The sequence below is a fragment of the Neovison vison genome, chromosome 11 (assembly GCF_020171115.1).
Source record: "Neovison vison isolate M4711 chromosome 11, ASM_NN_V1, whole genome shotgun sequence".
In the NCBI taxonomy this organism is placed as follows: domain Eukaryota; kingdom Metazoa; phylum Chordata; class Mammalia; order Carnivora; family Mustelidae; genus Neogale; species Neogale vison.
Genome location: NC_058101.1, coordinates 47,018,925 through 47,041,360, shown reverse-complemented (window position 1 = coordinate 47,041,360; position 22,436 = coordinate 47,018,925). Strand labels below are relative to the sequence as shown.

Sequence of the window (22,436 nt, the reverse complement as noted above, 5' to 3'; positions counted from 1 at the left end):
ATTCGGTTGTCACTTCAGTATGACCTTTTCTTTCTGTCTTCACTGCCATGACTTATATTCTGGTTTATATTCTGTTACTTCCTGCCTGGACTGTTGGAACAGACACTCATTGGGAACAAGCATGTAAACTATAGCTACAGTTTCTTCTCTGGATTAAAATAAAATCGACTATATGGGAAAGCATATTTTGAACTTGAAAGCATTACACAAAATATAAGTTGTAATTTCTCTCTGTAACATTTGTCATTATGTCACTGTCCTACTTAAAAATCACTGGTTGCTTCTTTTAGGTGCCTCTCTCAGAGATTCATTGTCCTTTGGTGCTGACAGCTCCAGGCTCTCTTTCCAGATTCATATCCTTCATACCCTGCTGCTCTTCCTTCCAGCAGTTGCTAGTGTTCTCTTCCTTTCTTTGGGGGACTGCTGGCATAGCTGAGGACAAGGCTGTTCTCTGCTGTGTGGGACTGGACTGAGCTTTCTAGTTGCTTGATTCTTGGGCTCCACACTCCTCCCCTGCATGTCCATAGCAGCAGTGTGGAGAGAGGTGAGTGTGAGGGGGACGGGCAGCACACTGAGTGGTACTCTCATGGAGAACCACTCAGTTAGCCAACCTTCTTTGTTGGTCCCAGAGCTCATGTTAGTTCCTGTTTGAGTTCTTGCTTTTTTTTTTTTTTCCCCCTAACCCCACTTACTGAAATCCAATTTCTCTTTGCTAATGCCACCCAAAATGTAATTGCTTGCATGTAAATTTCAGGCATCATTTTGTATAGCAGTGATATATCACTGCTATATATATATATATTTACCTATATATATATATTGGTAATAATATATAATAATGAAACTGGCTTAATCTTTGGTTTTGAGTAGAGGAAGACAAGTTGGAATTTAACAGTGGTGTTGGTTGCTGGCTTTGGTTAAGTTTTATTCTGTTTCAGCTGATTTCTTCTCAGTTGAAAGTTCTGTTCTTGATTTAGGAAAAAGAAAGGAATGCTCAGTGTATAATGCTAAAAAGATTTTTCACATCATATTGCATTTAATGCAGAGTGAGGGCATCCAGGGGAGGGAATTTGTCTTAATTGTTATGTGGATGTCCAGCACCAAGCACAGGGTCTGACACATTACAGGCACTCTATATCCTATTTACTTGAACAAATGAATTCTGTTTAGATATCTGAGAAACATATTTCTGGCTATGGAATACATGATACGTACTGGTGCATTTTGGATAGCTAAAGTAGATGTCAATGAGATGCTGGCAAAGGAGAACTATTTTGTCATTTTAGCAGTTGTCTTTGGAACCCTTACACCAGATTCATTATATGCACAGATCTTTTGTAACGGTTTGTGTATTTGAAAAGAAATTTAGGTCAGCTATTGTGAGTTAAAATGATCATTTGAGCTGAATTAACCTGGAAGGGAAACAGTTGAGAAAGAAATGAAAAAGACTTTAGAACAGGTAATGGGGTTCAGAATTCTCAGTTATTCTGAGATTTCTAGTCCTTAAGTCACTGTACCAAAAAGAGATAAAATTTTATGTGGAGAAATGGATCACTCTTGCCATATCCTCAACTCCTGTTTTTCCTTTTCTTCTGCTGCTCCAGCTTGGCAAAACACCAAATCCCACAGCAATGTTCATCATTTCCCTCCTCCATTCCTTGGACACATGGAGTATTGCAAGCCTATAGGATTACAGTAGCACTTCCTGACAGCTGTGCCTCTCAGCCTTGCCTCTATTCTGTTTTCCTCTGTCACCAGAGTGATCTTTCTGTAATGGATCCGATTGTGTTGGGCTTCTCCTTGAAAATCCCCTATTGTTTTCAGGATAAAAATCCAAATTCCTTAGTTGGGAAAAACGACTCTTAGAGATCTGGCCCCTTCTTTCCAGTTTCTTATCTGATCTCTCTTCTTTTCTCCATTTTTTCCTCTGTATTCCAGACATATTAACGAGTGGCATTTCTCTGAATGTTCGTTTTCTTTTCATGCCACTGAACTTACGATGTTTCTTTCTTTCTTTCTTTCTTTTTTTTTTAGAAGATTTTATTTATTTATTTGACAGACAGAGATCACAAGTAGGCAGAGAGGCAGGCAGAGAAAGGGTGGGGGGAGCAGGCCCCCTGCTGAGCAGAGAGCCTGATGCCAGGCTCAATCCCAGGACCCTGGGATCATGACCTGAGCTGAAGGCAGAGGCTTTAACCCACTGAGCCGCCCAGGCACCCCATTATAATGTTTCTTTTTCCAGGCATGCGTTTCTCTCCCTTCCTATAGTCATCAACTATAGGTCATTTAAAACTTCCCATGGTTACCTCTAGAAAACGTTTGACTTTTCCTTCCCAATCTATATTGGTTCCCTTCCTCCATGCTCTCCTCGTGCCCTACAAATAGTGTTTTCAGTGGTCCCTAACCTAATGTAGTAGTCCACATGCTTCCCTTCTCACTAGACTGTGAACTTTCTTCAAGTACAAGATACTCTTATAAGCCCTTTAATTCCTCATCTCTGTCACTGGTTTGCACTGTATAGAAGCCTAGAAATTTATGGTTTAGTTAGTATATGAAGTAACAGTTTATCAGAGACACAAAATTGCCTGGCTAAGTCCTGGGTATTATGATTGTGAGAAGTAGAACATGGTTCTTGCCTTGTACATAAACTTACTTGTGTGGGCAAAATGACCCATAAAACAGTTAGAGATTAATGAAGTACAACATCAAATGAGGACTTAGGTTGAATGATTTGAGAATAAAATATAATCAGATTTCAAATTCTTTAGCATTTCATATCTGTTCTTTATTTTTCTACTTAATACTTAACACTGCTAACATGCTCTGCCTTTTACAAATTATTTATCATGTTACACTTGCCTTCCCCAGTATGCTGCAAGTTTCATGAGGAATTTTTTTATAATTTTTTATTTTTTATTAACATAGGATGTATTATTAGCCCTGGGGGTACAGGTCTGTGAGTCGCCAGGTTTACACACTTCACAGCACTCATGAGGAATTTTTATTTCTTTTTTCACTATGGTATTTCCATGCCTGACACATGGTAGATACTCAATAGATATTTGGTGAATGGATGGAATAGTGTTCAGGAAAGGAACTGATCCCTGAAAGATAGTACAGATACAATACAGAAACATTTCCTGGAGATGTTACAACCTGAAACAGACCTTGAAAGGAAGTGTTTTATTAAATTAGTTAATTTAATTGAAAAAAATACCAATTTTGTTTTTACACGAATTTTTTTCAGATTGTATGTTCCTCCTAATTTTCTTTTTCTTTTTTCTTTTTTTTAATTTTTATTTATTTGACAGACAGAGATCACAATTAGGCAGAGAGGCAGGCAGAGAGAGAGGAAGGGAAGCAGGCTCTCAGAGCCCGATGCAGGGCTTGATCCCAGGACCCTGGGATCATGACCTGAGGTGAAAGCAGGGGCTTTAACCCACTGATCCACCCAGGCGCCCCCTCCTAGTTTTCTTTTATCTTTTAAGACTTTATGAGGTTTTTAGAGCCCCCATCATTCACTTTACTTTTAGAGTTTGACTGGATTAACAACAAAGCCTGTTTAATCAGTGATTGATGATAACTGACCCTTGTATACTCCTTACAATAACATTTTCACTCCATATATTTATTAGCAAAATAAAATACCTAAAAAAACAGGTTTGCTGGAGGCAATAACACATTGATTTGGATCCTCTTTATTCCATATGTTAGGATACCTGTTTGCTTATCTTTTACTTCACCTCCATTCAGAATAAGTACAAATGAGTTGGAACTTGTAGGCATGTCAGGGTTCTGGTTGTTTTGTGATGTAAGAATCATAATTGACCATTGTGCCTGCAGGTTCTTTGATTTTAGCAAATCTTGATCAGAGTTTTAAATATACACACATACACACATGTCACATAACTTAGGATTGTGTTGCCTGTTGTTATAGTTTTAAACTTTTCTGTTTGCTTCTCTTCCAAGACTAAAGAAATTAAAATTAGATTTTGACTTCAAACTATTAAAAGTGTTAACTCCTCCAAACGAGTTACAACTGGAACATGCATGTAATCCAGAGTTGCATTGTTCTATTACCAACAGAAAAAAAATTATTAATTGGTATCCAGAAGTGGCTTCTTGACATTGTTTTCTCTAAGTGCAGAATTGGATTATTTCTTAGGCTATTGTAGCTGCAGTAGATCTTAGTAAACATCTAGACTATTTTACAGGTGTGGTAACTAAGACACAAGGACAAGTGATTTGTACAGAATCGGACAGTTAGTTTATAACAGAGGCAGAATGATAAACTAGATTTTTGACTGTTGTTGAGAAGACCAAACTATGGCTAACCCTTCTATTATTCTAGTAATAATAGAACTTTAAACTTCTAGGCAATTTCTAATTCTAGAAATACATGTGGAACTATGGTGTTTTAAAAGGGTATTTTAGTGACCTGGCAGAATAGTAGAAGTAAGTTCTTAGAGTTTGTCAAATTGCCAGTCAGCTGGATTGGGTGTAATTGAAGTTTTGGCAGTACATTTTCATTTAGTGTATAGGCTGTTTACTGTTTGAGTCAACAAGTAACTTTTACTAATCTGATTTTAAGCTTTGAAAAGCATTAAATTATCTCTAAATTGTTAGATTAAATTTACACATTTTCCATAGGAAGAGGTTTAACCAATAAATGTATATTAAAGAAAACATGAGGAATAAGATTTTTTAAAGTTCAGTCTTTTTTTCCCCCCAGTGTTTCCTTATTAAATTTAAGAAGTGATGTATTTTAAAAGGTATTAATATGGGTGGACCCTGATTGTTAAATAGAAAAGTGAAAAAAAAAAAAACCTTTCTAAGTATCATGTAACTCTTCTATATATCCTTTTCTTATATTCTCTGCTGTATTTACTTGGATTCACATTTTAATTAAACTGGATTCTTCAAAAATATCACCTTGTATTCTGTGATTTTTAGGTTATTTTTTCTTTTTTTAAGGAAGGCATTCTATTTTGGGGGTCAATGATTAGTAAATATAATGTTGAATAAGAAAAAAATAGTTCAAGATGTGGAAGAATATAAAAAACCTGATGTCAGTACTAGAGTTACTTCTGGTGGTAGTTGCCTAAGATCCATTAAATTGAGTTATTTATTTTTAATGAGTTGTGTCCATATATTACACTTTCGATGACTCTGCTAGACTTTTAGAAACCCATTGGTTTGACTTAGCCTGAAATTTAATGTTTTTAAACATTAAACATGAAATGCTTTAAAATTTAGTGTTGTTTTTCTTTTACATTATATTCTCTTAACTATATTGCCTATGTTTTGCTGTGGCAAGTTAGTGATTGCCCTTCATTCTCTTTCAGATCCCTGCCTATCACTGAGTCCACCATGCTTCACAGAAGAAGACAGATACAGTCTGGAAGCTCTTCAGACAATACATAAACAGATGGATGATGACAAAGATGGTGGAATTGAAGTAGATGAAAGCGATGAAGTAGGTGGAAAGCTTTTCCTGTTATTCTCTTAAATTTTCCCATTATTCATCATATGTGATTCAGGTTCATCTTCAGTATCTTTAGTTTTTCTCTTTGCATTCTAATTTTACCCTTTGTATTTGTACACCTTTCCTTTTTTCTTTTTTCTTCATGCATATACAAGTCTTCCTAGTTTTATAAGAATCCTCAGTCTCGTGTTCTTGCTTTCCTCAAACATATGTCCTCTTCTGACTATATCAGTTATTATCTATTGCTGCACACCACAAAGCTTAGTGGCTTAGGACACCAGTTTATCATTTCTCCTGATCCTGTGGGTTGACCGGGCTCAGCTGGGTATGTTTTCTGTTCCCTTTGGTATAGTCTGAGGTCACTGTGATGCTGTGTGGTTGCATTCTGCTGGGAGCTCTGCTGGGGTTGAAATGATGACTTCTTAGTTTTCGCAGTCTTTCTTCATGTGGTCTCCCGTCATTCATAATCTAGCTCAGGCTTCCTTACAGCATGGCAGCTGGCTTCCAGGAAACAGTGTTTCAAGAAAACAAGTTTCCGCATAAAAGTACTTATCATCCCTTGCTTGCCTTGCCAGTGCCTGTTAATATCAAATTGGCTTAAAGCAAGTGATCTAGTTAAGCTCACAGTCTGTGTGGGCATGAATACCAGGAGATGTGGTTTATTGGGGGGTCATTGATGTAATGATCTACTGCACCCACTGTACAAATAAATCACGTTTTATTTCTTGAGCATTATCATCTTCCCCCTGACATCCCTCTGGCATCCCTTTTAGTTTCTCCATAGAAGTTGTTTTCTTTGGTTGGAATCTTACTCTAGCCAAGTCCCCTGGTTGTTTTTCAGGCCTCTTCAATCTCTTATATTTGTCATAGTTGAGATGCTTCTCTTTTAGTTTATATGATACTAAATTATGTTTTTTCTACATTATAATCTAATGTTGTATAACAGTCATATTCTCTAATCACATTGTTACCTAATAGTTACAGTCTCTAAAGATTAATTCTTGACTTGCTCTGCAACACTTTACCTTGGGAATGCTCATCCTTTTGTAGGCTACACTTGGTTCCTCCATCTCTAAGCCAGTGTAGATTCCTGACCTACATATGTTGCTTTCTGCCTGACATCTTTTGAGGGCTCTTACTTTTTCTTCAAGTTAGTTTGTCTAGAACAAAATCTCAGCTCTCTTCTTTGAAATCTATGACTATTCAGTGGCCCTTCTGGACCTACTTCTCCTTAGTTTAAAATTTTCCAGATCAGGTGTTGGCCGACTTTTTTTTTTAAAGGCCCAAGTTATGGGTTGAAATGTTTCCCCACAAAAATACATATTTTGAAGTCTTAAATTCTAGTACCTCAGGGTGTGGCCTTATTTGGAAGTAGGGTAATTTCAGATGTAATTAGTTAAGGTAAGGATATACTGGAGTAGTGTTGGCCCTTAGTTCAGTATGACTAGTATCTGTGTAAGAGAGGAGAACACCACGTGGTGACACAGACACTGGGGAAAAGCTGACCCTGATAATGGTAGCAGAGATTGAAGTTATGGAGCCATAAGTCAAGGAATGACAGGGATTGCTGGTGACTCTAGAAGCTAAGAGAAAGGCATGGAACAAATTTCTCTGTATTTATAGAGCTCAGTTTCCTCAGTGGTCAGAAGTGAAAGTCCTCTTGCTCTAATCGCCCGGTCTTTCTGCTGACCAGTCCCATCCCAGGGTGATCTAGAGGCACCATTCTGAGTACTCTCTTAGCATGAACTCAAGTGTGATCAAAAGGGGCAAAATACACTCTTTTGACTCAGGAAATTCAAGGGTTTTAAGAGCTCTCTGCCAGGAACCAAGGACAAAGACCAAATATATTTCTTATACCACAATTACAGAAATATTTATATCTGAAAAGAATAGCAAAAATTCACATTTTTTCAATCATTAAAAGTACCCTCCAAGGAAAGATCTGTTAAACTTGCATGTAATATATAGACAGGGAGGGATTAAGTAAGCTTATGCAGGTATTTGACAGCCTATTTAAATGTATCTGATTGCATAATAGTTCCTCGAATTACAAGTTATTTTAATCTTTTTAACCTCATCATCAGATATTAAATGCTCAGATGTGTGAAGTGTTATCATTTATCACTGTGCCAAATAAAGTAAACAGGCATGGCTATATAATTTATACTTACATGGAATACATCTTAAATCTTTTAAATTTCAGTGAAATTCCAAATATTTTATAAATGAGGTTAGAAGTAAAAACTTTATTTAAAATGTAAAGCTTATTTTAACAAAACTTAGAACTTTGTGAGTATGATTGGTGAGCTTTAATATTTAAAAACAGGAGATGTTATTCTTGGTATTTCTTCTAATATTCATGTTCAAGAGCAAATAAGGTATGCCTCTATATTTTATTAGTACCTTACAGAGTCTAGAAATCTACTGTCCAGTATGGTAGCTACTAAGCTATGTTTGGCTACTGGGCATTTAAAATTGAGATGTGTTACAAGTGTAAAATGCACTTCAACTTTTGAATATGAGAAAAATAATGTAAAATACTTAAACTTTAAAATATTCATTAACTGTTAGAAATGATAATGTTATGGGCATACCAGATTACATAAAATATGATATGAAACTAATCCCATATGTTTCTTTTTACTTTTTATTGTGACTTCTAGAAAACTTAACATCACATATATAGATCAAATTAATTTGTATTGGAAGCACTGATCTAGAGATTGTGGTGTGTTGTAGGCTTTAAGGAAAGAGTTTTAATTCTGTGGTTCTTGGACTATTTTGGTGCCTTCTGAGCTGCATAACTACATCTTGATTTATATTTCTTGGTTAAGTGTTTCTTTTTTAAAGAAATGAATTGTAATATCATTCTGGGTTTCTAGCAGTCATCATTAGGAAACTTCATGAGTTTAATAAGAAACCTTAGTCAAAAAAATTAAAGTACTTAATTTCTTGTGATTTTGGTTTAGAATGTTAACTTTTTTAAAATTTAGAAAAATATTTAGCATTTGAAATGCTACTTGAAATCTTAATTTTTTTCTCTTTAGTGCTTCTGCTTTTGTTTTTGTTTTTGGTCATATGAGAAAGCATTTACTCTTTTAATTTATTCATGCATTTAATATTGAGCTAATATTTGAAGCTCTGTTTACACCAGATACTCAGATCTTGGAATATATCTGGGACAGAACAGAATCTCACATTAATCTTCAAACCCTAAAGTGGACATTTTGTTGGATGCTTGTAAAAAGGTAGACTAAACAAAAAAAACAAAATAAGCAGGAAAAAGGGGGATGAGAGCAGGTAGATGGTGGGTAGCTGTAATTTTAAATAGGGTGCTTTCAGCAGGCCTCACTGGGAAGGTAACATTTAAAGGGTGTACTGTATGGAATACTGGGACAAGTAAGAGAGTAAGTATCTGGCAGTTTTTCAGAGCTGTTCTCAAATTGAAAATAGAGGACAAGAGTGTTTTAGATTAAGAACGGGATATAAAGCTTTTGCTTTCCAGGTCATTGTCTTCTGACCCAAGATCAAAAAGATTAGATGTCAGTGTATGCTCAATCTGTGACCTGTTTAGATTGAGGCTTTGATTACAGTCAAGTTTGTCTATTCTGCCAATATTGGAGATATTTTGGAAAGTGTAGGTACTTGATTAAGAAATACTTTTTTTTTTAAATAAGAGAAATGAATGGTTTTGTTGATTTGAACATAGCATAGGAGGCAGTGACAATTGACATTGTTATTGTCTGCTTTGTGGACTGAACACTTTAGTATAGTTTCTACTGTGCATGAACTTTGTTTTTACTTTTCCTCCTTTTAAAAAAAATGTAAAAATCCTTTTTTCCCTATTTTTTCTTCCTTTATATATCCATGCTTACCTTTTAGTGGTAACATTTGGGATAAATAATTTTAGAGTTTATGTTATCAGTTTTTGATATTTATAATTAACTGTAAACCAATTTATGTAAAAAAAAAAACTGGTTGTACCTGATATTTCGTTTTTTTTTAGATTTAGCTAATCTACCTGAATAACACCTCTGTCATCTTTTATCTGTATACTTCTTAGAAAACTTAGTTATTAGCACAGATGTATGAGTGTCTGAAACCAGGAGAGTCACTATGAAAGTAAGCAAAAGTAGGGTTAGGAAAACCTACTAGAAAATACATTTTAAAATAGGATCAGTGAGTTTTGAATTACGTGGAGTACTGTTTCCAAAGGAATAAATGCATGTATATATATACTGAAAATTTTAAGTTAAAATTTTAACTTATGTAAACATATCTTTTGCTATGTAACAAATTACCCCTCCCCGGCTCCCAGATTTGGCAGCTTACAACAGTGTATGTTCATTATCTCACAGTTTGTTTGAAATCTAGGTGTAGCTTAGCTGGGTCTTCTGATTGTGGGTCTTTCAATAAGCTGCTATTAAAATGTCAGCTGGTATTGTGGTCCTCTCAAAGCCTGACACATGGTGGATCCACTTCAAGGCCTAATCATGGTTGTTGGTCTTCACAGGTCTTCACTGGTTGTTGGTTGGGGATAACAGTTAACTGCCTCATGGCTCTCTCCATGGGGCAGCTCTAACATGTCAGTGAGCTTCCCTTAGAGAGCGTGGGAGGGAGCTCAGAGAGCAAGAGAAAGTCAACAACCTGGGAGTTGAAGTCTTTTTGTAAGCTAATCTTGGAATTGGAATCCCTTTACTTTTGCCAAATTTTGTTTGTTAGAAGGGAGTCACTAGGTCCAGCTGATACTCAAGGGGAGGCTGTTTGACAAGGTATGGGTGTGAGAATGTTGGGGTCATTGGGAGCCATTTTAGAGACTGATTAGCACAGTTTGTTTCTATACTCTGCTCAACTACAGATATTTGATGGGAAATTCTCAAGCCATGGAATTATAAAATATAAGAATGATAAAGTTACACAACTTCCTTCAGAAGGCTTTGTGTTGGAGGGGACCCACAATAAGACTTTTCATGTTGATCTTAGTAATAGAATATGTCTAGAATTTTAAAGCATTGATACACCCGATTAAAATTATCTATTAAGTACTATTTTGCTGCTAGTAATTATGTGTAATTATATGCATAAATGGACCAGTACAACTTATTTGACCAAAGGATCACTTGGCATTCAACTGAAAGGACAAACAGAGCAAAGGTAAGGTGAGGAGAGATTAGGTGCTAAAGAGTCCTTGCCGTCTGTTATGTTCTAATTATTGAGGCATTTCCCTGCATATTGGAATTTTTATAGTTTCATAGTTCAGTTAATGTGTTATCATAAAAACAGGCTTTAAATCTTTCTGGGAAATAGTAGCAATAAGCATATAAATAGAGTAGCAGAGACTGCTAACTGAGTATTCAGTTAAAAAAAAAAAAAGAAAAGGGTTAAATGGCCCAAATTGGGAAAAATAGGGAAATGATCTTTTAATTTTGTTACTATAGGAATTATTGAACTTACGTTTATGGATTTATATGCTAAAGTAAGAGAAAATACTGAGTGTTTACCATTTGTTTCACTCTATAAGCACTTTACATGGACTGTGGTATGGGCTCCTCATAGAAGCCCTATGAGCTATGAGTATACTCTCCATCTTATTTGCAGATGGGGAAATAGGCTTAGGGAAGTGAAACAGTCTACACATTGCCACCAGCTTGTGGGTGGTATGGGTGGAGTTTGAGTCCAGACTGAAGACGTGTTCTTTCTTTCTTTTTTTTTTTTTTTTCTTTTTAAAGATTTTATTTGTTTATTAGAGAGAGAGAGAGCATGAGAATAGAGAGGTCAGCAGAAGCAGACTCCCTGCTGAGCAGGGAGCCTGATATGGGACTCTGTCCAGGGACTCCAGGATATGACCTGAGGCAAAGGCAGTTGCTTAGCCAACTGAGCCACCCAGGCACCCTGAATCCGTGTTCTTGATTTCCAGCGTGTGTTGCTTTCTCATGTTAATGTTTATCATCAATCTCCATCATTATGCCCTTCCTAATATAATTTACAAGTAAATAGCTATGTGTACATGGTGTACAGATATAGTAGATACACCTGTATCTATATATACACACTATTATATTAGACATATTTGATACATACATACTATTATATTGTTATGCTTTTTAAAAAATATTCACAAATATAAATGAAAACTGAGATAAAATTAAATATAATAGAAGTTCTCATGTTTTCTCCCTCATGAGTGGATTAGATTCTGTATCTCTGTGGGGTCTGGGCAACTGAAATTGGAGATGACTACGCTAATGAATTATAAAGCAAGATCTGTTATAAGTCACGTAGACTTCATTCCAGTTTTATAAGAACAGATAACTGAGAATTTTTTTAAAAATGCAAGTTCCAGAGGCAGCCGGGTGGCTCATTCAGTTAGACATCTACCTTCAGCTCAGACCATGGTTCCGAGGTCTTAAGATTAAGCCCTGCATTGGGCTCTCTACTCAGTGGGGAGCCTGCTGTCCCCCGTTTGTGTTCTCTCTTTCTGTCAAATAAATAAAATATTAAAAATAAAGGCAAGTTCCAGAGACACTGCTAATGTTAATATTTATTCTTTAATTTTCACTGTTTGCTGTATATGGGTCTCTTAACTATATAGTACATCAATTTCTGATATACTTAGGGTGACCACTCTGTTTTTCAAGATTGAAATTAGTTCTGCTGCCTCTGATACCTGGAAGAAATGGTACTGTAAGAATGAAGCAAAACTTACACATTTATACTAATAAAAAAAGGCAGGGGATGATTGAGGCAGAACATTTAGATATCATTTTGATAAGGGAAGGCATGGTTAAAATCTACATTTTATTTCCTTTGTTTCAAAAATACTTCTATAAATTTGTCACTATAACCATTGTAGCTACAAATTTTAATTTTTATTTGGAGTGTATCTATTGATATGTAGAGATCCTAGAAGTAGTGATTATGAACACCTATAAATAGGAGTCTATGGAAGAAATATTCTTCTGTTACCTGCGAAGAAGTCATCTCTTAGAATATGTGTACAGTTTTTTGATACTCTGCAATGCACCAAAATCTTTTAAGCATCAAATTTTGTTTTGCTGTTTCACTTACCCCTTCTCTTTTAACATTTTTTTCAATTGCAGTTTTGGCAATTCAAAATAATATGGAGGCTCTGTATGTGTTTGGAAGCAAGGTAGAAAAAAGGTTGAGACCCTTTTTGCATAAAGCTTAGAATGAGGAAGGAAAGGCAATAAATCCTGAAGACAAAGGGGGTCAATGCACCCAAATCTTTGGCCCTTAAGGGACAGAAATGGATGAAAAGGAGTTGGCTTAGTTCCTGAAGGTTGCTCTAAAAACCAATCAAAGTATGTTCCCTGGACAAAGCAGCAATGTGTGGAAATGCAAATTTTCAGGACCCATCCCAGACCTACTGAATCAGAAATGTGGGAGGGGGGCCCAGAAATCTGTATATTAACAAGTCCTTTGGTAATTCTGATGCCCATGTTATCCTTTAATAAATCTTATGGTTGTTTTTGTAATATTTTTTTTGGTAACAGTTTTTATAATCTTGGGCACAGTATTTGTATTTGGCTACTATGATGGTCTTGCAGAAGATACTGTTTCCTGACCCTGTACTTTGTGATTTCACTTTCCCCAAGTTCTTCTTAAAATTTTCTTAATATGTTCTACTGGAAGTCATAAACATGTGTAACACAGTAATTATTATAGTAATATATTATTTGTTACTGGAAAGCAGGGTATGCTTCTATATTGCTGGGGAGAGAATTCTTTGCTTTTGTTAAAGTAAGATGGTTCTGTAACCTAGAATCGTTAAGAACCATTGTATAAATTATTGAAACAGGTCTTAAGAAAATGTCTTTATTATTTTATAGTTGTACTTAGGATGTTTCTTAAGTTCTAAGTTTGCTGTCTTGCCTCAGCAATTTTTAGTTGAGTACCCAGGCTTTTTATGTCTTGTCATGACAATTGCAGTACCTCTTTACTGGGCTTCCTTCTCTATCTCTTGCTTTTCCAGTTAATTTACTAGTTGTTGTTATCTTTCTTTTTATGATATTTGGTAAGAATGAATTCTCCCAGACCATTTATTTTTATTTTTTATTTTAAAAAATTTTTTTAAGTTGATTCCACGCTCAGTGTGGAGCCCAGCGTGGGGCCTGAGCTCACGACCCTGAGATCAAGACCTGAGCTGAGATCAGCCTAACCAACTGGGCCATCCAGGCACCCCTCTCCTAGACTATTTCTGTTCATGTGTCTTCTTATCCCTCAGAGCAACTACCATAGAACTCAGAAGACTTTTTCTTACCCTACCATTGCTTGCCGTCCAGAGAGTCTTGCCTCTCCCCCCTCCGACTGGGATGTAGTGTAATGGTTACCCTCTTTTTTATGTCCTTAGTTGCCTGTCATTTGAGAAACACCATTGGTACTATCTAGTTAATACATGCAGATTAAGTGGGCTTTTGTGCTGCAGTTGGTAGGTACTTAAATACCATAACAGTTTTTGTGGAAAAATGTTTTTCTTTTTCTTTTCTTGTGGAAAAATTTTTTTCTTTTTCTTTTCTTTTCTTTAATTTAATTTAATTTATTTATTTGACAGAGAGATCACAAGTAGGCAGAGAGGCAGGCAGGAAGCAGGCTCCCTGCTAAGCAGAGAGTCTGATGTGGGGCTCGATCCCAGGACCCTGAGACCATGACCTGAGCTGAAGGCAGAGGCTTTAACCCACTGAGCCATCCAGACATCCCAAGGAAAGATGTTTTTCAAATGGCAAATACACTCTTAAATACAACCAGTGTGTAAACTGGGAATGAATGTTCTATGGTATGAGATCTGTCTATAAGAGCCAAAAATTTCTGAAATTATTTTGCGGCCTTGAGACATTTAACCCACTACCTTTGGCTTCTTTCTAGGAAGTTACCACAAACCCTGCTTCAACTAGTAAATCTTTTAGCCCCTTTTCTCAAATGATTTCCATTTTCTTTAGACAGAATATCTGGCAGTTACCTGTTTTCATTAAAGAAATCTTCCCCAGGGCACCTGGGTGGCTCAGTCGGTTAAGCGGCTGCCTTTGGCTCAGGTCATGATCCCAGGGTCTTGGCGTCGAGCCCCATGTCGGGCTCCTTGCTCATGGAGGAGCCTGCTTCTCCCTCTCCCTCTGTCTGCCACTCTGCCTACTTGTGCTCTCTCTCTATCTCTCTAGCAAATAAATAAATAAAATCTTTAAAGAAAAAAAAATAAAAAAAAGAAATCTTCCCCATTCCTGTTCCATTAGTCTTTTATTTCCCTTAACAGGACTTTTGTATTAAATACTGTTATATACTAGAAGGGGGCAGAGCAGCAGGGGTGTGAATCAGGATCTGTCTCTGTACTGCTTTAGTTCAGCCTGACTATATAGCCAGTCCTGCTCTTCTCCCTCCTCCCCCAGGCATTTTCAGGATCATGGCATGGCAGTGCATTTATGTAATATATTTTTTGTGAGTTTAGCACACTTTGCATATCTTGGCTTCTGAAACATCTGAGTTTCAGTGTACAAAACCTATTCCTGTTTCACAAGTGAATATTGTACCTTTACAGTAACATTAACTCTATTGACCTTATAATTTTTGTTGTTATGGATATGGTGACATATAATTCATCATCCAAACTGGAATACTTTTGAGAGTAAAAGACGGTACTATTAATAATTACACCAGGGTGACAGGTGCACATGAGGTTTGTCCTAGGCAAACGGGGCCATATAATTAACTCACTTTATGTCTTTCCACAGTCAGCTTTCCTCTGTAATTTCCTTTGTCTGTGTCTTGCTCACTTTACTAAGTTGTTATTAAATTGATTCAAGTATTGTGCCAAGGCTTGTGCTGTTAGCAAAGGTTGGATCTGTTTCAATTCAGTTTATCATACTGTCTTTATGCATGGGCCCCTTGTTTTCTAGGAACATGACAGAGACTTTGACATAATTCTAGTTTTTCCTAGAGCTAAGTGATTTTTTTTATCTTTTTATTCTCTGGAAATAAAACAATGTAACAGTATTTTCCATATTAACTTAAAACTCATTGACCCTTTCTTTGATTTCTAGAATTTATTTATTTTTAAGATTTATTTATTTAGAGAGAGACATGAGTGGGGGGAGGGGCAGAGAGAGAGGGGAGGGAGAGAATCTCAAGTGGACTCCACACTGAGCACAGAGCCTGATATAGGGCTCGGTCCCACAACCCTGAGATCATGATCTGAGCACAAGTCCAGATCCTGCTATTTTTTTTTTTTCCCTTTTGCTGTAAATTTCTGGCTTTCCCGATAATTCCTCTGAAGAATTGTATATAGTAGTCTAAATTTTCCTATTCATATACCCAGTGTTTGGCCTCCAGAATTTCTCCCAGAAGTAAGTGCTGTAGTCACTAACCCCATGGTCTTCAGAAGACTGTTTTGCTCTGGAAAGCTGATCTTGTGGCCTTAAGGTGATAAGGTGCTATGCTACATCAGGAAGCTATAAGCTAAATTGTTCTTATCCTCCTGATAACCCCACCAACTATTGATTATAACATCATGGCTCATAAAGCTTTTATGGTTTCTCACCTTATTTTCAGCAGTCTTGTTTTGGGATAGGCAAGACAGGTGGTATCCCTGTTTTAAGGCTGGGACTGTGGCTCTGATTATGTTACTTAGGTCACACAGCATAGGGGACTGGGCTGGAGCCCAACCATCTCAAGTCCTGTTCACTCTTGAACATGTTTAGGCACAATGCTAATTGTTGTTTCTTGAACTTGTGTTCAATTTTGAGCCCTGGACTCTGAAAGAACATTCCTTGCTTACATTCCTGAACTGTGTTTCTATTAATGACTTCAGTTTTAGTTGCAAACCTTTAGGCATTGATGTCAACTCTTTCACCTGGACCTTATACCTGCTTGTTCCCTGTATTTGGTCTAAATCATATTGACTTGTGTCTTGAGTGTTACCTCAAGCATGGCTTAAGAATCTCCTTATGTCACCCTAAAGACTACTTTTCACACCACTTTTCACCCCTGTATTTCCTTTAGACTTTCTATCTTGGCCTTGCTGGGTCTGGCCTGGCCTGACTTTGCTCATGGCCTTGACGAAGTAGGTATTACCAAATGTTGTTGACTTGCTTTTTATTACCACCATCCCCATCCCCCCGCCGGTGCTGACCTTTTAATAGGGTTATTAGGCCCAGAAGGCTAAAACTATAAGGCTGTTGAATTCAGTGATAAAGAGAACCTTTTTAAGATGAAGGAGTATTTTGCCTTGATCCTGAAAATGTTTCAAAAATTTGATAAAAAATATTTGAGAGCCTTTCACTTTAATTGCTAATCCTTGCCCACTGACTTTTATTTTTTGTATCTCCCAAGTTCCTAAAATTTCTTTGAAGTCTTTATTAGGGAAGTATAGGAATTTTTATGGAATTTAAAAGCCCATTTTTTTTTTTTTAAATTAACTAGTTGCGTTTTTTGTTTTTATTTTCCTTTTATTTTCTTTTACTTCGTTCCTTTAAGGGCTTGGGAAATATGCCTAGGCTCCTGACTAAGGGCATTTTTGAGCATTCACTTAAAGACAAAATGTTTTTAAGTTCCTATTTATATATACAACACTGTACTGAATATGGAGCAGAATGAAAAAACAAGCATAGACTTCCATATGCTTACTATCTGGTAGGGCATATGAGGCTCTATCTGTCTAATACAAGGCATGTCATGGCATAGTATGTACTAGGAATACATATGAATCATGGAAGTGCTCTTGTGTCTCAGAAGAGTGTACATTCATTTGAGGAGCATCTAGAAAAGCGTGAAGTAGGAGTCCTTCAGATGGGCCTTTGGAAGTTGGCATGGTTTTACAGTTGTAGATGATTAGGTGGATCACTTCAAGAGGAACGGTCAGGGGGCAGAAAAAAAAAGCAAGAATATAAGGTACTAATTTATGCAGTAGCTGGTAATTCAGTCTGTCTGGAGTATGGTGAGATGGGGGATAGCATTGAAAAGAACTTGCTTGATTTTTTTCTCTTTCTGCTTCTGGTTACTTCTCCTTTGATTCTTCATTGTTCTTACTTTTCTTGCCCCCTAAAGTGTATGTATTGTATAAGATTAAAAAAAGTTTTTTTTTTTAAAGCAGTTTGGTTTACAAGATTGAGAAGGCACAGAGATTTCCTATATACCCCTTACCCCCACACATGATGTATATTCTCTCTTATTGTTAGCATTACCTACCAGACTGGTCCATTTTTTACCTACTAAAGACTAACCTACACTGACATGTCATAATCACCCAAAGTCCATAGTTGTCATTAGGGTTTGGTCTTGCAGTTGTATACTCTCTGGGTTTGGATGAATGTATAATGATATGCACTCAACATTATAATATCACAAGGTATCTTCACTGCCCTAGACCTTCTCAGTCTTTATTGTTTCAGGCATTTCTTCTGTTCCTTTTTCTGTTTCTTCTCCTGGTACTCCCATTACATGTATGATATACCTTTTGGAGTTGTCTCACAGTCCTTGGATACTCTGCTCTGATTGTTTTTTCAGTCCTCTCCTTGCTTTTTGGTTTTCCAGATTTCTACTGATACATCTGTCCTCTGGGGTAGAGAGTTTTTCTCAGCAGTGCACAGTCTACTAACAGGCCCATCAAAGGAGTTCTTAAAGCGCTAGAACTAGTGCTCTTGGTCTGTGGCATCTCTTTCTGGTTCTTTCTTTGGATATCCATCTCTTCTTACTGCTTATCTGTTCTTACTTCTGATCTACTTTATCCACTAAAATCCTCAGGGTATCCTCTTGATTGTTTTAAATCCCTCATCAGATCAGTCCCTACTGTGTCTGGTTCTGATGCTTGTTCTGTCTCTTCAGATGTTTTTTTTTTGCCTTCTGGTATGCCTTGTCATTATTTCCAGAGAGCTAAACATGGTGTATGGGATAAAAGAAATGCTGCAAATAGGCTTGTAGTAATATGGTGGTGAGGTGTGGGGAGAGGGGAGGTGGTTTGTAGACCCATGATTAGGTCCCAGTCTTTTCATGAACCAGTGATTCTGTATGGTGGCCTTCACAACTGTTTCTCAGTTTTAGGTTTTTTTTTTTCCCCTTTGATGGGATAAGATGGCTAGAGGAGTTGGAGTTGGGTATTTCTCTTCTCCCACTGGAAAGCTAGAGAGCCTGGTAGAGTTGAATTGGTCCTGGTCAGTTAGGCTCTGATAATACCCCTGCAGGATAGGCTCCAGTTAACTAGTTGCCCCTGAGGGTAGACCTGATTGAGACAAACAGTGCTCTGGAGTACACATCTTTTTCTCAACTTATAATGGGATTATATCCCAATAAACCCATCATAAGTTGAAAATATTGTAAGTCAGACACACATTTAACAGACTTTAACCTACTTTAAATGTGTTCAGAACACTGACATTAGAGTTGGTCACACTTGAGAACCACCACTGTAGTCTACCATATATAGCCCAGACTTCTTAATTTGGCATTGAAAATATTTTATTGTCTGGTCATAATCTGTCCTTCTAGCCATTATCATTTACTCTGCAACTTCTTGATGCACTCTTTATTTTCCCCAAAGTGAACTGCTGAAAGACTGCTCTTTGGACATATCTGTATTCTCATGATTGGAGAGGCCTTTCACTCATGATTTCTCTCATTCTCTTCCTGTTCCATTTTGCATGTGGTTGTCTTGGGTGTCAGACTAACATTCCATAGACGGGGTGGTTTTTATATGCTATAACACAGAGCATCCTAAATGGCAATTTGCACTCAGTCCTGCATTTAATACATCTTGAACATTTTAAATTACTTCTGTTTCTGTGTTGCTTTTGGTAAATTGTTTCCTCAAGAAAACCATTCCTTGATCTTGGCTCTCCCTGTCATAATTTTGTACACTCTGTAATATCTTTAGTTGTAGTTGTCCAGTTTTCCTAGTAACTTTGTTAATGTATTGTGACAGATTAAAATTTGAGTATATAGTGTATACGATACTAAATTGTGAATTAGTGGGATTTAATTGTGTAACATTGTACAACATTTGACAATAATAGTACTTGATATCCTGTCAAGGAAAATTTATCCCCAGATTTTAAGCTGGAAAGTCACTGGAATAACTGCTTAGAAAAGAGTCACAAGTACATGACTTTTGAGGTTTTTGGTTACATGCATGAAGAGTTGTGTACAAATTGAAATGTCTTTGTGCTAATTCCGAGAACAGCCAATAAAATCTCAATTATGACAAAACAAGCAAAAACCATAAAGAAATGGGTTATAGTTACAACCCTGAGTCTCACTGATGGAAGTACTTTAAACTCTTCTACCCTGAAAAACCAAAATAATAAAAAGACATTCACAAAGTTTAATTTATGGGAAGTTAATGTAATCTCTTAGAGTTTGGCTTAATGATTATGAGAGATGAGTAGTACATTTAGAATAAATAATTTTTTTTTCAATGAATGAAATTGTGCCCATAAAAGATAATGAGTTTCTTGAAATTCTTGATGATTTAAATATTTGGGGTATATCTTACATTCAATTCAGTGCAGAATTTTGGCCAAATACAGTTTCATGAATTTTGACAAATGTATATACCCATGTATCTACCACCCCAATTGTGGTATAGAACATTTTGATCCTCAGATTTTGAAACTGTTACATTCTTTTGTGGAGGGCAGTGAAGAGAAATCTTTGTGTTGCTATAAAATCTATTATGTATAATTGGTCAGTAATTTTCCTTTACCTTTCCATTGTCTGTTTATTTCCCATACTTTGTGGTGTGTTTAAAATCTTATCCCAGGGGCACCTGGGTAGCTCAGTGGGTTAAAACCTCTCCTTCAGCTCAGGTCATGATCTCAGGGTCCTGGGATCGAGCCCTGCATTGGGCTCTCTTCTCAGCAGGGAGCCTGCTTCCTCCCTCTCTCTCTGCATGCCTCTCTGCCTACTTGTGATTTCTTTCTGTCAAATAAGTAAATAAAATCTTAAAAAATAAATAAATAAAATATTATCCCAATGATGATCTTAGGATTGGGATAGGGAAGTTTTTCCTCTCTCCTTTTCAGAGGCCATTTAAGGCCACTGGAGTTGCTCATCCACCTTCATTTATAGCTATAAACTATATATTCTCTCCTATTATTGTCGATTCACTGTGCCCCTTGCAAAAGTGAATTACTTCGACCTGAGCACTCCATCTCATCTCTTGTCTCCCCTTGGCAACTGCAGGACAGTGCTTCAACAATTTTCCATTTTCTACTGGATCTTTCCCATGTGATGCAAACCTGCTTTTGTTTTCTCACAACAGCATAAAACTTCTGCTGATTCTGTTTCTCCCTTTGGTTATTGCCCAATTCCTTTGTCCTTCTTTCCAACGAGTTTCCTCAAAAGGATTTGTGTACTATTTTTCTCATCTCGTTCTTTCTTGAACTCACTTAAGCTTTTGTCTCTGTTATTCCTTTAAAACTGTTCTTACTATGCTTAGGTTTCCATCTGGTATTAGTTTCCTTCTGCTTACAGGGCTTTTAAAAACATTTCTGGCAGTACAGGACTTCCTGTGATAAACTCTTAGTGTTAGTATGTATGAAAAAGTTTTTATTTTGCCTTCATTTTTAGAAGATGTTTTTGCTGGGTAAGAATTGTAGGTTAAAAGTTTTTTCTTTCATACTTTAAATATGCTTCCTAAGCAGTCTCTCGATTTTTTTTTTTTTTTTTTTTTTTGGATCTGACAAAAATTGTGCTATCCTTCTTATCTCTGTTTCTCTGTACCTATTATGTGCTTTTTTAAAATCTCCTTTTCCCTATGCAGTTGCTTTTAGATTACCCTCTTTATCCTTGGTTTTAAGCTATTTGATTGTGATGTTTATTGGTGTAGTTTTCTTCTGGGATCTCTGGGTTTATAGTTTTAATAAAATTTGAAAAAATTTTGGCCATTATTTTTTCAAGTGTCTTTTTGTCACTCACTCTTGGCTCCTTATGGACTCCAATTACACTTATGTTAGGCTGCTTGAAGTTGTCCCACAGCTCTGGTTTGGATAGTTTCTCATGCTTACTGTATTTAAGTTTGCTGGTATTTTAGTCTGTCATGTTTATTATTAATTTCATTTAGTGTTTTTTTCATCTCAGTCTTTGTGGTATTAATTTTTAGAATTTTGATTTGGGTCTGAAAAAACACTTCAGTCTTACATGTCTCCATTAACATGTTCAGTATTTATTCTGGCTTTTTGAATAGATTATAGCTATAATAACTGTTTTAATGTCTTTGTTTATAGTTCTCTCATCTTTGCCCTTTTTGGGTTTGTTTGACTTTTCTCCCAGTTGTGGGTTGTTTTTCTATGTCTTGGAGTACTTGGTAGTTTTTCTTTGAATGTCAGACAATGTGGATTTTACCTTGTTCGATACTGAGTATTTTGTAAACATAGAAGTATTCTTGAGCTTTATTCTAGGGCAGGGTTAAGTTATGGAAACAGTTTAATCCCCTTGGCTTGTATTTATAAGCTTTTCTGGGGGGGGTGCAGAATCAATGTAGAGTTTAGTTGGGGGTTAGTATTTCTCAGTACTAGGGCAAAACCTTTCTTAGTCTTCCACCTGATGACCTACAGATTAGGAGATTTTCTCTTCTGTCTTGTGGGAACAAGCACTATTCCCTGTCCTATGTAATCTTCAAAGACTATTTCTTCCAAATTTTTGGTGTGTCTTTTTTCCTTGGCTTGCATGCGTGGGGTGATCAGTAGTCACGAAAGACTCAAGGTACTCTTTCGAGGTAACCCAGGCTTCTCTCTCTGTGGCTCACTCTTCTCTGGTACTTAGTACTGTAATCCATACCCTCTTTTGTTCCCTGCCAGTTCTGTCTTTTCAACTCAGAGGACTGTCCTCTCTGCCTGGGTTCCCTCTTCCTGTGCTTTGTCTGGAGTTCTCTTCAGGAATTAATTTAGGGCAGTCCCAGGGCTTGCTTTGTTTTTGGTCTCCAGGGATCACTGTACTTTGTTGTCTTGATGTT

At 36.6% G+C, this 22,436-nt stretch overlaps 1 protein-coding gene across 2 annotated transcripts in view; it reads left to right on the top strand.

The window, feature by feature from the left end:
- STIM2 (stromal interaction molecule 2) overlaps positions 1 to 22,436 on the top strand; it is a 141,560-nt gene that overhangs the window by 53,948 nt on the left and 65,176 nt on the right. For both annotated transcript variants that reach the window (XM_044225827.1, XM_044225828.1), the window contains exon 2: positions 5,346 to 5,476. In XM_044225827.1, the coding sequence (XP_044081762.1) occupies positions 5,346 to 5,476 (131 nt within the window). The remainder of the gene's footprint in view (positions 1 to 5,345; positions 5,477 to 22,436) is intronic.